The sequence below is a fragment of the Neophocaena asiaeorientalis genome, unplaced genomic scaffold (assembly GCF_003031525.2).
Source record: "Neophocaena asiaeorientalis asiaeorientalis breed wild unplaced genomic scaffold, Neophocaena_asiaeorientalis_V1.1 scaffold490, whole genome shotgun sequence".
NCBI classification, from domain to species: domain Eukaryota; kingdom Metazoa; phylum Chordata; class Mammalia; order Artiodactyla; family Phocoenidae; genus Neophocaena; species Neophocaena asiaeorientalis.
This window is the reverse complement of record NW_020175079.1, coordinates 3,364,668-3,381,340: the sequence shown is the minus strand read 5'-3', so window position 1 is coordinate 3,381,340 and position 16,673 is coordinate 3,364,668. Positions and strand designations below refer to the sequence as shown.

General features: G+C 37.8%; 1 protein-coding gene across 2 annotated transcripts in view; it reads left to right on the top strand.

Moving 5' to 3' along the window:
• Positions 1-16,673, top strand: part of LOC112412445 (S-adenosyl-L-methionine-dependent tRNA 4-demethylwyosine synthase) — a 154,176-nt gene that overhangs the window by 115,688 nt on the left and 21,815 nt on the right. For both annotated transcript variants that reach the window (XM_024764137.1, XM_024764138.1), the window contains exons 14-15: positions 3,926-4,036; positions 12,894-13,061. In XM_024764137.1, coding sequence (XP_024619905.1) covers positions 3,926-4,036; positions 12,894-13,061 — 279 coding nt within the window. The remainder of the gene's footprint in view (positions 1-3,925; positions 4,037-12,893; positions 13,062-16,673) is intronic.

Sequence of the window (16,673 nt, the reverse complement as noted above, 5' to 3'; positions counted from 1 at the left end):
AAGAAGCCAGACATAGAAGAATACATGTCATAATCGCATTTCATAAAATTCCCTAAAGCAGGAAGAACTAAACTCTAGTGTTACGAGAGAGAACAGCATTTTATAATAACTAAAAACTGGAAATAATCTAGATGTCTATCAGTGGGGGAACAGTTGAATAAATTATTGTATATTTATATAATGGAATATTAGATAACGAAGAAAATGAACAAATCTCGACATACAGCGACACGGATGAACTTTATAAACACAGTGTTGTATGACAGAAGCAAGATGCAAAAAAGTCTATGGTTCTATGTATATAAATTGCAAACACAGGCAAAAACCTAAACTTTAATGTTGAAGTCAGGATATTAGATAGCTTTGGGGTTAAAGCAATGGATGGTGACTGGGTGATGAATATTTTCTTTGTGTTAATCCCTTGGGCTGTCCATTCGTGTTTTATGTATGTTTCTCTTTGTATGATTTCTTCCACAATTTGAAAAGGTTAAGCAACGAGAGAGAGTCTGCCTTGGATTCATTCTGCTTGGGTTCGTATCCCAGCTTTGCTGCTTTCCAACTGTGTAACTTTGGGAAATTCACTTAGCAGCACTAGACCTCAATTTCATATCTGTAATGTGAAGCTAATAAACCTATTTTGTAAGATTTGTTGCAAAGATGAGACAAATATTGGAATCTTTGCTAAGATGTTAAACACAACAACAGCTGGCACATAGTAAGGGCTGACTCATTGCTAACTCTTGCTTTTGTTATTGTTGGTATCATTGCCAGTTTATTTGTTGAAAGGAATTTTAAACTCCCATTGGAATTACATTATATTTAGAAATCTATCATGGCTGTCCATGTAGGCTAGTTTTTTATGGTCTCAGAAATATTTACTTTTTTCACTCTCCATGTTATTTCATAAATAATCATCAAGTATTGTATAGATGTATTTTAGAGTTGAAGTAGAATTTTCTTTGCCTTGCATTTTGTAGTCGTACATATAGTATATATGTACCATACATATGGCATATAATAGCTAATACTTAGTATGACTTACTGCTGCCAACATGGTTCTAAGCGTTATGTAGATGGACACTTTTAATCCTGTGTAAACTCCCATCTTGCACAGATAGAAACTGAGACAGAGTTAAAGATGGGTAGTATGTGGTCTGGGATTCAGTCTGGCCTCAGAGTCCACATTTACCCCACTGCTCTATGCTAGGAAAGCTGCTCATTTTTCTATTTTTATTTGGTAACTGACCAATTTTACTTAATCTGATTTTCTTAGGTTTCCAAGAAGCCAGCTATATCATTTGCAAGTAATTGTTTTTTGTATACTATCCACTTATTCTTTTTTTTGTTTTGCGTTATGCGGGCCTCGCACTGTTGTGGCCTCTCCCGCTGCGGAGCACAGGCTCCGGACGCGCAGGCCCAGCGGCCATGGCTCACGGGCCCAGCCGCTCCGCGGCATGTGGGATCCTCCTGGACTGGGGCACGAACCTGTGTCCCCTGCATTGGCAGGCGGACTCCCAACCGCTGTGCCACCAGGGAAGCCCTATCCACTTATTCTTGTTCTTGCCTTATTGCTTTGATTTTAACTTTCAGGGAAGTGTTTATAAAAATAGTAGAGTGGACATTCTGCTGTTATTCTGATTAAATAGAAATGCCTCTATTTTTACATCTCTAAGAATGACATGGACTATTGACTGGAGAGTGTTTTCTTTATGTTAAGGATGTGTTTTTTAATTTTTGAGTTTACCAAATGGTTTTTCAGTTGTTCATTCTGTTTTAAAATCAGGGATGGGCTTTAAATGATATGAAATGTCTTTGTGTGTCTATAAGATGATTGTATAACTTTTCTGTGTTGAGCTATTGACGTGATGAATTGTATTAATATATAGTCTAATATTGAATCATCTTTGCATTTCTAGAATTTTTAACATAATGCTGAATTTCATTTGCTAAAATTTCTGTAAGATTTTTGCATATATAAGTACAAGTGAGATTGGCCTGCACTTCTCTACCATTTTTGTTAGGTTTTGGCGTTGGGTGAATTCTAGCTATGTGAAGGGAATCTGGAAGATTTCTATCTTTTTGTGCATTATACACTGCATTTTAAAAATAAGTTTTGAGTACATTTTCTGATATGGCTGCCTAATACTGTTCATCCCTAGGTTATCTTCAGACATGAGCAAAAGTAGAGAGATTGGCATTCTTTTTTTTTTTTCTTTTTTTCTTTTTTTTTTTGCGGTACGCGGGCCTCTCACTGTTGTGGCCTCTCCCGTTGTGGAGCACAGGCTCCGGACGCGCAGGCTCAGCGGCCATGGCTTACGGGCCCAGCCGCTCCGCGGCATGTGGGATCTTCCCGGACCGGGGCACGGACCCTCGTCCCCTGCATCGGCAGGCGGACTCAACCACTGCGCCACCAGGGAAGCCCGACATTTTTTTAAATTGAAGTATAATTGATGTACAATATTATATGTTTCAGGTGTACAGTATAGTGACTCACAAATTTTAAAGGTTATACTCCATTTATAGTTATTATAAAATATTGGCTATATTCCCTGTGTTGTACAACTGTGTTGTACAATATATCCTTGTAGCTTATTTTATATATAATAGTTTATACTTCTTAATCCCCTACCCCTATCTTGCGTCTCCCCCCTCCCCTCTCCCCATTGGTAACTACTAATTTGTTCTTTATATCTGAGTCTCTTTTTTGTTATATTCACTAGTTTGTTGTAATTTTTATATTCCACATATAAGTGATACCATAAAGTATTTGTCTTTCTCTGTCTGACTTATTTCACTTAGCATAATGCCCTCCAAGTCCAACCATGTTGTTGCAAATGGCAAAATTTCATTCTTTTTTATGGCTGAGTAGTATTCCATTGTGTGTGTGTGTGTGTGTGTGTGTGTGTGTGTGTGTGTGTGTATATATATATATATATATATATACACACCACATTTTTATCCGTTCATCTGTTGGTGGACTTTAGGTTGCTTTCATATCTTGGTGATTGTAAATAATGCTGCTGTGAACACTGGGGTGCATGTAGAGAGAGACTGGTATCATTTTGTTCACGTCTTACTTCACTTTGTTTTTCTCTTGAGTATTTTGAGCCTTGCTACTTAAAGCATGGTTTGAGGTTTAGCAGCATGGATACTACCCAGGAACTTGCTACAGATGGATGTAATCATGTGTACATAACTACACGTGTCACATCATCTTTGCCATATTCTGTTGGTTAAAGGCAAGTCACAGGTTCTGCCCCCACTCTTGTTGTAGATTTTAAACTATCATTAATCATGTCGTTTTGAGATGTTTGAATAAGTCTTTGAACTTTTAGTAATTTGTCTAGGGTCCTGGAAGGGAGCTACAAAGTCAAAGGTATAAAGCTTTTAAAGGCTTGCATGACTGTTGTCTAATGGCTTTTCAGAAGATCAATACCTCTTTTGGTTACATGGTAAACAAATGGCAACATTGACAGTTCATCAATGTGCCTTTTCTGCCAAGTAGAGATCATTAAATCATGAGGAAGCAGGAAAGAGGACAAGAGTGATTAGAAATTCTTACTGTAAATAACTTTGAGCAATTGATACCTGAAAGCCTGAAGGTTATGTGAATTAATTTTCACCAATCTAAAACTGTTTGGTCAATTTACTATTTCTAACTAAATGGAATTCAGGGTATTTGTTAAGAACCTTTTGGGTGTCTTATCTAGTGTTCGATACTGTAAGTGAGAGAAGAAAAATATACCAATATCTGTGCCTTTATAAGGCTTCTGGGAGTCTTATGACATTGTTTACATTTTTTTCATCTTTCTACAAAATGCAACTTCAATAAATAGAAGTTCATGCCAGGTTTCACCTATGGGTTTAAGAAATTTGAAAATCTTCCTAGGTGATAAAAACAAAGTTGTGTTTTCCTCTGTTTTAGCAACAACGTACTGTCTATAGGCTGACTCTGGTGAAAGCATGGAACGTGGATGAACTCCAGGCCTATGCTAAGCTGGTGTCCCTGGGGAACCCTGACTTCATCGAGGTGAAGGTAAGCCCCTGCCGGCTAGTGTTGGGCACGTTCCCATTATGCTTTGCTGGCCACGGTGGAATTACAATCTTCTAAAATTCTGCAGGAGGTCCCGAATGTTTTATATTATTCAGTCAGAAATATTAATCAAGTTTCCTGGCACTGTTCTAGGTATTGAAGATAAGAGCAGTAAAGACTAAGCATTTGCTCTCACATATAAAAAGCTTATATTTTAGTGAGAGGTAGACCGTCAACAGAAAATAAATGTAGTGCTCACTACATAGTAACTTTAATATGCTGAGAAATAAAATACTGTTATAGTGAGTAATTGGTTGGCTTTTAACTACACGTTTACTATGGAAAACTTCAAATATATACAGAAGTAGAGAGACTGATGTAATGAACCCCATCCATCCATTACCAGCTTCAAAAATTACTAGCTTGTGTTTCAGCTGTACTCCTACCCATTTTCCTGCCCTTACCTGTGAAGCAAATCCCCACGTTATACCATTCATCCATAACTATTTTAGTATTTCTAAAAGATATGCACTCACTTTAAACACTTATTCAGAATACTGTTCTTACTAAACAGTTCTAACAATAATCTCATATATTGGAACATATAAGGTTTCAACTTGACCAGTTATTTTAACAGTATTTTTTAAAATTGAAGTAGAGTTAATATACAATATTGTGTTAGTTTCAGGTATACAGCAAAGTAATTCAGTTTTATATATATATATATTTATTTATTTATTTACACACATATACACACACACACATATATATATATAGTTTTTCAGGTTATTTTCCATTATAGGTTATTATAAGATGTTGAATATAGTTCCCTGTGCTATATAGTAAATCCTTCTTGTTTATTTTATGTACAGTAGTGTTTATCTGTTAATCCAATACTCCTGATTTATTCTTCCCCTCCTCTCTTTCCCCTTTGGTAACTCTAAGTTTGTTTTCTATGTCTGTGAGTCTGTTTCTATTTTGTATGTAGATTCATTTGTACTCATTTTTAGATTCCTCACATAAATGATATCATATAATATTTCCCTTTCTCTTTCTGACTTAATTCACTTGGTATGATAATCTCTAGGTCCATCCATGTTACTGCAAATGGTAATATTTCATTATTTTTTATGGCTGAGTAATATTCCATTGTGTATATATACCACATCTTCTTAAACCAATTGTCTAAAGTATTTTTTAATCTGGATCCAAATAAGGGTCAGAATTGGATTATTTCTCTCTTAAATTTCTTTTAATCTATTAGTTCCTCTTCCATGTGTTTTTTTTCCCCCTTGTAATTTATTTTGTTGGAAAAAATGGATCATTTATCCTGGTTAGTTCCCCATATTTATATTTTAGATTTTGGTGATTGCATGTTGCTCTGCCCCTTAGATTTCCCGTGGATTGTTAGTTAGATCAAAAGAAGATTGATCAGGTTTGTGTGTGTGTGTGTGTGTGTGTGTGTGTGTATTGCATTTCAAGATTATTTCATTGGTCGTCGTGTATGCTTCCAGCAGGAGCCATTTAATGTCTGGTTGTCACTGTCATGTTTTTGCCAGTGTTTCTTTGGGTTAGATACCTGTAAGTGGATTGATGTGTCAGAGGGTAAACGCATATGCTGTTTTACTAGATACTGTGGTTGGCTGCTTTAGATTTCAAAAGCAGGAAGGCTTTTCTGAGGAGATGACTCTTTTAAAAACTGATAACTGAATAGTAAGAAGCAGCACCACATGCAGAGGCTTGGGGTCAGAGCATTCTGGGCAGATGGCACAGCTGGTCCACAGAGGTCCTACATGATGTCCGTGGGGTAGTTGGAGTTGGCTGTGGTACAAGATGAGTCAGAGTGGTGGGCTGGGGCCAGATTTTGTTAGGCCTTTCATGTATGGATAAAAGAATCAGATTTTATACTAAGTTTAACGATAAGCTTTTTTTTTAATACTAGGTGTGCTAGGAAAGGGTTTTAAACTGGAGAGTGATACGATCTGATTTATGGTTTTGAAAGATCACCCTGCCATTGCCATGAGTGGATTATAGAGGGCAGTAGTAGAAGTAGGTAGACCGGTAACAAAACTTTTGCCAAGCAAGAGATGTGATGGCGTGGGGAAGGTCATTGGAGAGGACTGGGTGCATTTGTGATATATTTTGGGAGTAGATCCAACAGAACTTGTTGTTAGATGACATGTAGGGTATGAAAGAACAAAAAGAATCAAGAATAGCACCTGGGTTTTTGACTTAAGCAATTGTGTGGATGTGGAACAGTTTGCTGAGATGGAAAAGACCAGTGGAGAAGGGAGGCAAATTTAGGGAGTAATTGCATGAGTTCTATGTTGACCTTAATACTTTGAGATAGCTTTTAAATAATCCAAGTGTAGGTTCAAAGAAGCCACAGGTTCTATAAGCCTGGCGTTCCGGGGATAAGACAGGCCCGGCAGTAATGATTTGGAAGTCATCAGCTATAGAGTTTTCAGAGGCAGACAGCTTTCTTGGACAACTAAGAATACACAGAATGAGAGAAAGTGACCAGAAAATTAACCCAATCTCTCAAAGCTCCACTCTTCAGTTTATGTTTATGAAGCTGGATGCACTCTGTCACATCAGAGCATATTTCAGCTTTACAGCCATTTTTTAGTAAGTTCAGCGTTCTGCATTACGTTCCTCTGGACGGATGGGGAGGTGAGAGGAGCAGATGAAATATTGCTGAGTGTGTAGCAGCCTCTAGTGAGGTCAAGACACTTTTCTTTTAAAATTGCTCTTAATTTCAAAAGGCTACTCTTGGCGAGAACTCTAATGATGCAAAGAGACAAGCTACACTTTAAATATATGCATTGGCTTAAGGAAACCTTGCCAACATCAGAGATGAGTGGTGTTTTAATTTATGGTTTAGCTATTAAAGAATGCTGCTTCAAATTATGCTGCAGTAAAACCTCTATTATTAACTTGGCTGGATCGCACTGTCACCTTTTTTTCTCCTTCTTTCTTTGCAGTCATGTTTCCTATAATGAAGAAGGTATTTTGTAATCTGAAATGAATCAACCAAATTTTAAAGAAAGATGGCTACTTTGTAAACAGTGTAATTCTCTGATGGGCATTTTGTAGTCGGACAAACTATTAACATAACTAGGAAACAGATGAAGCCTTCTACTTATAGCTGAGATGTTATAATGACATAGTTTCTTTCAAACAAGATTTCCATTTTATTATTTTATCCCTGCATTTAACAAATATTTCTGAGCTGTCTTTATGTGCCAGGCCTCGTCAAAGCATCATAGGTACAAATTTGTTTTCTAAATTTAGATATGCTGTTTGGGAGATGGATGTCTTATTGAACAAGGCAAAATCTACCGAAGTAAAATGAACTACTTTGAGAGAATTTTTTAATTGAAAAATCTTGGAGAAGTGTGTAATCTATCACAATTTTAAATGTCTTATTTAAATTATAAAATATAAGGTAATAGACAACAGTTTGTGTGTATCAGGGGAAAGCATGGGATGATCAATTGTCTCTGGTAGGAGACCTGTAATATCAAGTACCTGGGCCTTTGAGGATCACATGGTTTATTAAATTCATCTCTCATTTGTCCAGCAAGTTAATGAAGTATCTTTCTCTTAAACTGAAGTAGGAAAAGGGAAGTTTACAGAAAATAGTATACTATTAAGAAACAAAATGAGTTATAGAATAATTATTACTTGATCAAATTTTTAACAGTATATGTTTAGATACATTTATATAAGAAAAGTATGGAAGGATACATATCAAATCATTAACAGTGTACGATTTGGGAGAAGGGGAAGGAAAGACTTGCTTTACTTTTCATATTTCTGTGTTGTGTGAATTGTTGCAGTGAGCATGCATTACTTTTATAATTCAAATGATTGGAATGAAATCAGTAAATGGAGAAGGCACGCTTTCCTGTTCAGTAGGTTAAACTATTTAATGTCTGAAAAGGCAGCTTTCTGTTGTTGTTGTCTTATTAATCAAAGTAAAATTTTCTAAAATGGAAGCGTCTTAAAAATAATAGTAATAAAGCCTCTCCAAAAAACATTTGGTAAGAGCTAGCAATATGGCAGCCTAAGATAACCTCAGATTCCTCCAAAAGCAAACACTTAGAAGTAAATGTTATGGTAAACATACTTTTGAGAGAATAGTCAGTCTGTCAGGTCTGTAAGGGAATTCCTTAGGGGCTGTAAAAAGGGAGATTGCCTGGTGGTACTCTGCAGCTCCAGTAGAGACAGGATGTGGCAGAAGACTAGGCCCTTTCACCTTTAGTGAAAGGACGAATTAGGAAAAAATTCACCCACTGACACAGAGTGGTACTTGGAGGCTTATCCCTTACCTATGCTTTTGGTAAAAAGAAAAAGTCTCCCAGGGCCTAACCCTGAAATGGGGTTGGTGTTAAAATTTAATAGTACCTCAAGGTCACATAAATGCCCTGAAGATGTGAAATTGATAATACAAAGTGACCCTGGGCTAGTGAAATACCTGAGGCTCTCGGATCCATTCATATCCTTTTCCTGGATTTCCTGGATGTGTGTGTGTGTATGTGGAGGGTTCAGGGCGGGTCTCTCATAGTCTCAGGTGGGGAAGTTGTGTAAGCTTTGATACATTCCTAAAATGTATTCATTTAGCCTGGGACAGGTTACTTATCCTCCTTGAGCCTAAATTTCCTCAGTATTAAAATTAGAATACTAATATCAATTTAATGGACTTGTTTTGAGAATTCAAGGGGGTAACATATGCCTGGGTTCAGTAAATGTTTAGATCACTTTCCATCAAGCACATTATTTAAAAATGAATCAATAGAAGCTGTTTCTATATTACATTGATTTTTCTTTCACTGCTAGTCTTGTAAAATATTTCTCTGTTCCATTCCCTGTAAATTAACATGTATTTTAGCCTCATTAGCCTTAAGTAGACCTATATTTGCTAGCCTGGGAAGCTTAACCATCGTTATTTGCTTACTTGTTTGTGAAAATGTGTTTCGTGTTGTAAACATCTGCCTTATTGGAAAGCTTTCATAACACAATCCATCTGTAAATGAAATACCGTCTTTGTATTCTCTGCCTAGCACTGCACCTTGAGAAGAGTAAGTGCTCAGTAATTATTTGTTGTCAAATGATTTAAAACTCTCTTTGCATTAGCACCATGACTGTCTACAGAACTCAATCCTTGCAGAATGCATCTTGCAAAACAAATGTCTTAGCATAGTCTCAATCTCTTTCTGCACACAAACGTAGGGAGTATTACCGGTTGTTCATGTATGTAGCAATACCTAACCAGTGATTATCAGTTGGTTCATAATCGTTAAAGTGTAGAAAAATCTTGAAAAAATATGAATTAAATTTTGTATTAGATCAGAAAAGAGTTCTGGAGTTTAATTTCATAGAGGAATATGTGGCTTGCTCTTTAGAACAGATTAGTTGGGGGTACAGAGAATAATAGGGTATGGCCTCCACCCTCTAAGAGCTCAGGATTTAGACACATCAAAGTTATGCCAGTTATCTGAGAAGAGAGATGCACAGGGTATGATGAGATTGGGATTAGATGGGATTGGAGTTCCTGGCCGAAGATCAAAGAGATGGTGGAGAATTTAGCCAGGGAAAGACTGGATGCGGAGTGGGGCAGTCCAGTAAGAAGGCCTCAAGTGCTAGGCTGAGAAACATGGGCTGGTCTTTTGGTGGGGGGGACAGCTATTGAAGCGTTTTTAAGATAAAGGAGTGACATGTATTGCTGCAAAAATTTATGAAGACATTTCTCTTCAAACTATCAGGGACAAAAACAATCATACCGGGAGTCTTTTGACAACCAGTCAGTTTAATTAGAATATCAAGAGCTCTTCCCACAGACTTTGAATCCCCAGGTAGACTTTGTAAGCAGCCCATGAAAAAGACCCGATGGCCCCCATGTCCTGGAGCAGAGTGGTCCATCCAGAAGTCACCAGTGTGATGGTGTGGGTTGTGCTTTTCACTGCAAACAGGAAGACGCATAAGTGGTCCTGCTCTTCAGGAACTTTCTTTGGGGCTGCTTGTCACCTCTCAGCCTCTGGAATTCTGGAATGAGCGCTTTCAGTTGCCACATTATACCCGTCTGTTTTCTTGAGGACACTGTTTTTCCAAAGTTGTGAGGCGAGAACTTGGTGCTGGTGATACACAGGGTGGGAGTGGAAGGTGGTGCTGGGAGGAGAAGGTGGCGGGCAGCTGCCATGTGAGGGAAAGCAAAACGTCTTTAGACTCTTCATGGGCAAGTGCGATCAGGAACCCAGTCTGGGCGGGTCGTCAGTAGACCACAGTGTGCGATGAAATGAAGCAGGCCATGTAGAAGGGGGAGGACCGGAGGGAGGTGTTGAGGAGCCCAGCTGAGGGAGGGCTCAGGGAGGCCGTTCAGGGAGGCCGGTTTCTACCCATGGCAGTTCTGTCACGCGCAGGCTCGGCCTCCGCCGTCGGCTCAGGAAGTTACCCACACTCCCCACCTCCGAGGATTTTGTCCGGCTAAAATGAGAAGTTTTACGTGAAAATGCTTTGTTAACGATAGAGCATCATGCGAACGTATAGAGAAGTATAATGTGAAGGCAGAGTGATGACCTATGGCAATCATCCTCTCATTTCCTTTCCAAACCAGATCTCTCCTCAGCATTTCATGCTTTATTATTGCTGAATAATCGATATTATTTTCCAAAGCCATTGTCATGAATATAAGATCTTACTTAGGGACTTCCCTGGTGATCCAGTGGGTAAGACTCCACGCTCCCAATGCAGGGGACCTGGGTTCCATCTCTGGTCGGGGAACTAGATCCCACATACCGCAACCAAGAAGCCCGCATGCCGCAACTAAGACCCAGCACAGCCAAAATAAATTAAAAAAAAAAAAAAAAAAGATCTTACCTAAAACCTCTGCTTCAATGAACTAACATTTTAAATATTAAAAATAAATTCTTGGGACTTCCCTGATGGCACAGTGGTTAAGAATCTGCCTGTCAGTGCAGGGGACACAGGTTCGAACCCTATGCCGGGAAGATCCCACATGCCACGGAGCAACTAAGCCCGTGCGCCACAACTACTGAGCCTGTGCTCTAGAGCCCATGAGCCACAGCTGCTGAGCCCACGTGCCACAACTACTGAAGCTCACGTGCCTAGAGCCCATGCTCTGCAACAAGAGAAGCCACTGTGATGAGAAGCCCGCGCAATGCAACAAAGAGTAGCCCCCGCCTGCTGCAACTAGAGAAAGCCCGCGCGCAGCAACGAAGACCCAACGCAGCCATAAATAAATAAATAACTAAGAAAAGTATTATTAAAAAAATAAATTCCTTTGAATTAAGCAGTATCTACATGGTTGTTCATATATTTCATCCCTCATAAACAGTATTTAAAGTGAAGTAAAGTTCATTTTTATGACTAATTTGACTTATGAATAAATCATTTTCATGTATTTGGGCAAGTTTAGTACAAGTTTTCAGCCACGCTTTCTTAAAGATTTTTTAAACTGTTGTATTATTTGCTTTTTTTTATTCAGCTAAAACCCAAATTCAGTTTAATGAATTCTGTAAATCAGTGAGCTAATTAATAGAGAAGCTTCTCTTGATTATTGTAATTAAGCTGGGTCTCCTCTAGTTTATGTTCAGCAAAGGTCATCTCAGTGTAGTACACCAGTAAGTAGTCTTTAAACAGCCATCTGGAGTAGAGGGTTTTGCAGAACTCATCTGAGTTTTTGGCCCCCTCCCAGCTCTGCCATCTGTAGGGTCAGGGTCACTCTGCAGTGCTCATTGTAGGCTTTTCATTTAATTTCATTCTATCCCCTCCAGTCTGTGTGTGTGAGAGAGGGAGAGAGAGAGAGCGCGAGTGAGAGAGAGCCTCATTCTATTTTAGTTATTCCCTACTTAGTAGCACATCTAGACTATTCGAGTCTTTTTTCAAGAAAGTTTGATTTCTTGGGTATTTACAGAGCCTACAAAGTTACGATAGTCAGTATTGAAAATTAGTCATAAATCACTTATCACTATGTAACTTACCAAATGGAAAACTTAGTTATAAAACTTTTGTGTCTTACGTACCTGGGCTGTCAGGTAGAATTAAAAAGAGTTAAAAACCAATTTATCTTACTGCATTTGTAGTGAATGGGAATTTCTCTAGGGGGTAGATACATGTATATACATGTAGGTGTGTGTAAAGGTGTATATATATACATATCTGTGTGTGTGTGTATATATATATGTATATGTATTTCTATACATGTATTTTCATTTTGGCATGATTCTGTGTTTATACATATCCACATAAAAAATGCATTGCAAAGTGATCTCCTTAGAATGATTCCAAAAGAATAATTTGAAAGGGATCCCTATCTGGCCCTTTACAGAATGTTTATCAACCTCAAATCTAAATTATACTAGAAAATAGGAGCTCATCTTATTTTCCCAGTCAGTAAATTATTCACTGAATTGTTATGGGTGTCAACTATACCTCCATTATTGTACTAGGGGATTATAATCCCATGAGAATTGATCTGTTACGGAGCACAAATGAATCTGAATGGAAAGATGTATTATTAGTTCAGATACATTACTGTGACTGGACAGTGTAGATGGTGATGTAGCACAAAGCACAAGTACCCAAGAAGCATCAGGCTTGTCAGAGTGTAAAGAGCACTGGCCTGGGAGCTCCAGTGCTGTCTTTGTCACTCGTTACTTGTATGAGCTTCCAAGCAAATTTTATCATCTTTGTACTGCTTTCTTCACTTGAAGATCTGGATTGGCTTGGCTTGGCTTGGATTGGTTGACCTGTAGAAGCCTTTCTGGCTCTGAAGCTCTTCCTCTGTGACATTTAAATAGGTCTGTAACTGTCTCTAACTGTTGTAATGTTTCCACAGGGTGTTACCTACTGTGGAGAGAGTTCGGCAAGCAGTCTTACCATGGCCAACGTGCCCTGGCACGAAGAAGTGGTGCGCTTTGTCTGTGAGTTGGTGGATCTGATCCCCGACTATGAAATTGCTTGTGAACACGAACATTCCAACTGCCTCCTGATAGCTCACAAGAAGGTAAGAACCAGTCAAGTATGCATTCTTCCATCACCCTTGTCCTTCCTGCTCTCTTTTCTCTTTATTTTCCCCTCACCTTATTATAATGAATAGCTACTTGTTTGCTACCTTTCCTAAAACACACATTAAGAAAGCCCTGAATTCAGTCTGTTGGACTCATAAACTGTCTTTTCTGCGTGAGATTTCTTTGTTTTCAGCCCTCACCAAGGCACCTGAAGTGCTTTCTGGCTTGTAATTGGTGTGTACTGAGAAACAAAACAAAACACCCTTGTAATAACCTCTAGTCCTTTCCCAGAATGACAAGGGAAAGTGAAAATTGTAAACAACCCCCATATGAGTGTTTCTGACTGTCAGAAGAAATATTGAGGTGTTTATCAAATTTTAGATCACTTTGAATCTTGGCCTCTGCAGAAATATTTCTGGGATTTTGGTTTTCCTTTTTCCCTTTTAGTGTTTTTATTAGACAGAATGAGTGCCTGAATCTAATGTATTTTTTAAGTAAATAATGCCTAGCAAAGGAGAAATTCAGTTTTTAGTAGAGGTAGGCCATTAAAAAAAAACAACCCAATCAGAAGGCCAGTGTTCGAGTAGCGATCATAATGATATGTCCTTACTGAAATATTTATACACAAACAATATAGTGTCTGGGATTTGATTCAAAATGATACGAAGTAAGAAGTATGTGGGTGTGTAGATGGGTTGAGGGTTGTTGAGGCTAGATGATGGGTGCACAGAGGTTTGTTTTACTCCTCTGCCTAGTTTCCTGTTCAAACTTTCCATTTAAAAGTGCTTTTTAAAAAAGGGAACATGGTTGAACCTTGAAATCATTATTCTAGATGAAAAATCGACACAAAAGACTACATAATGTATGATTCCATTTATATGAAATGTCCAGAATAGGTAAATGCTTAGAGATAGAATGTGGTTTAGTGGTTGTTGGAAATTGGGGGAAGAGCAGACTGGGAAGTGACTGCTAATAGGTATGGCATTTCTTTTTGGAGTGATGACAATGTTCTGGAATTATTTAGTGGTGTTCGTTGCACAACTTTGTGACTGTACTAAAACCCACTGAACTGTATACTTTAAAAGGTTGAATTTTGTGGTTTATGAGTTATATCACAGTAAAGATAAATTAATACCAAAAAGGTAATAAAGAATGGGCTACCTTTTCTTATAAAAATGCTCTGTAGGCAAGTAAAGTCAGGCTTAATTGAACACGAATCTCACTTTTTCCTCCCTCCACAACCTAAGTGGCTTCCTGAACAGCTTTGCAGGTTAATGATATTTAATAATATTAGAATCACTCAATTAAAATTTCACGTGGTCTAGTCTCAAACAGGAGGTTAAAAGGCCCTCATGCCTTGGTGCCAATTAGATTGTATATATCTGACCTAATGATCTGTCAGACTTAAATATTTAGACAGAAGAATATGTACTGGGAGCATTAAGGAACAAAGAAAGAAAGGCTACCTAGTATTTGAAATGTTAATAAAGTAGCTGCAAAGACAATTAACTTACAAAGTAAATCTTAAAAATTAAAGCCAAAACTGAATTTTATTTTCTATCTTTTTATTCATTGTTACTTTTTTAGGTAAGATAGTACCTTCAAAACAAATTATTTGATTGGAGGGGCAGTGCTCTGGAAATAGTCCTGACAATGGTAGTAAAGTTCTCTCTTCTTCCGTAAGGTCTTCACACCATAGCCAAAGATGTCTTTATAGAATGTAGATGTCTGCTGCTTAGGTGCCTTAGATTGACCTCCCATTGCTTTTAGCATGAAAATCAAAATCCTTAATGTGGCCCCTAGGGTCCTATGTGATCAGTCTCCGTCTGCCTCTCCAGCTTCTTCTGGAACCCCTCTTCCTTCTCTTTCTGCACTTCTTTCATTTTCTCAGCCACAGTAGGTCTTATTTTTCCTCCAGTTAGGCTGGGAATTATATACTTTTTCTATTCTTTTAGTGGGTGCACTAGAAATTACTACATGCAAACTTGACTAATCAGTCTAGTGTTAAAATACTTTTACTCTGTAACTGTGCAAAGCAAGGACTTCAGAACACAACCTCCATTTTTCCCTTCCCAACTCATGCTGTCATTGTTGTGTATGTTAATTATAAATGTAAGGACAGTATTGTTAATTGCTTTATGTAGTCAGTATTTATTTAGATTTACCTGCATTTTAAACATGATTTTGTTCTCTGTTCCTTTTTGCATTTTTGAGCCTCCATCTGGGACTGTTTTCTTTTTGCCCAAAAAGCACCTTTTAAAATTTCCTTTAGTGGAGGTCTGCTGATGGCATACTCTCAGTTTTTGTCCAAAAATGTATATTTTAGCTGGGTATCAGATTCTAGGTTGGCATTTGTTTCCTTTCAACACCATAAAGATATTCCCCTGTCTTTTAAATTCCACTGATGAAAAGTCAGCTGTTAGTTTGTTGCTGCTTTTAAGGTGGTTTGTTGTTTTCTTTCCTCTGGTTTCTTTTTCTCTCCCTTTGGTTTTATGCTCTAATGTGTCTAGATGTGAACTTCTTTTTATTTTCCTTTTTGGGACTTCTTGGGCTTCATAAATTTGTGGGTTGATACTTTCCATCATTGGTTGAAGACTTCTTAGCTTTTATTTCATTAACTATTTCTTCTTCCCCAGTATTTTTCTACTGGAACTCCAGTTAAACATGTGTTATTGTATTTTTTATTTCACTTGGACAGTTTCTTTTGATTTGTATTCCAAGTCACTAATTTTTGCTTCAGCTGTGTCTCATATGCTATTAAATGCCACACCAATTTAAAAATTTTGGATAGTGTGTTTCTCAGTTAAATAATTTGTTTGTTTTGTTTGTTTCAAATATGATATATCACACTGTATCCTTTCCAGTTCCCTGCTGAAATTTTCAAGCTTGGCTTTTATCTTCTTGAATACTGGAAATTTCAGCTATTTCATTGTTTGTATCTGATAACTCCAATATCTAAAATCTCTGTTGATTTGTTTCTGTTATCTGTTGTTTCTGTTGGTTCTCAGTTATGTTGCCTTGTCTCCTTATGTACCTTATCTTATTGTGTTATGTACAATGTATGTAGAAAATTATTTATAGAAATAATATGAGGTTTAGGATTAGAATATCACTTCTGAGATTTGGAGACGCGTTTTACCTCACTTTTTTCCTGTGGAAACTGATCAGATGGTGAAGAGACTTCCTTAAAGTCTCATAAAGTGGCTAAGCCAAATCTAGAGCCACAACCTTCTGCCCTCTAGTCCATTGGTCTTTCTTATACCACAGGGCATCTTTTGATACCACTGACGCCATTCAAAGAAGAGTTTAAAACTGGGAAATTTTATGTTAGACCAATACTTGACTTCAGTCTCTAAGATTTCTTCTCTCTTCCCAGTGTAAACATGGACATAGGGGAAATAAATGTCACCGTATCTCATTCAGGCCAGTTTAGTTCTGTAAGTGTTTATTAGACATCTGCTGAGTTCTGACACCAGGCTGTGCAGTGAGGGCCGCAGCACCTCAGCCATGAAGAATGTCAAGCACAGCCATGGATGAAAAATCCAGTTTCTCTGCATCCTAACCAGCATTTGGTATTGTCATTTTTTTTTTTTTTTTTTTTTTTTTTT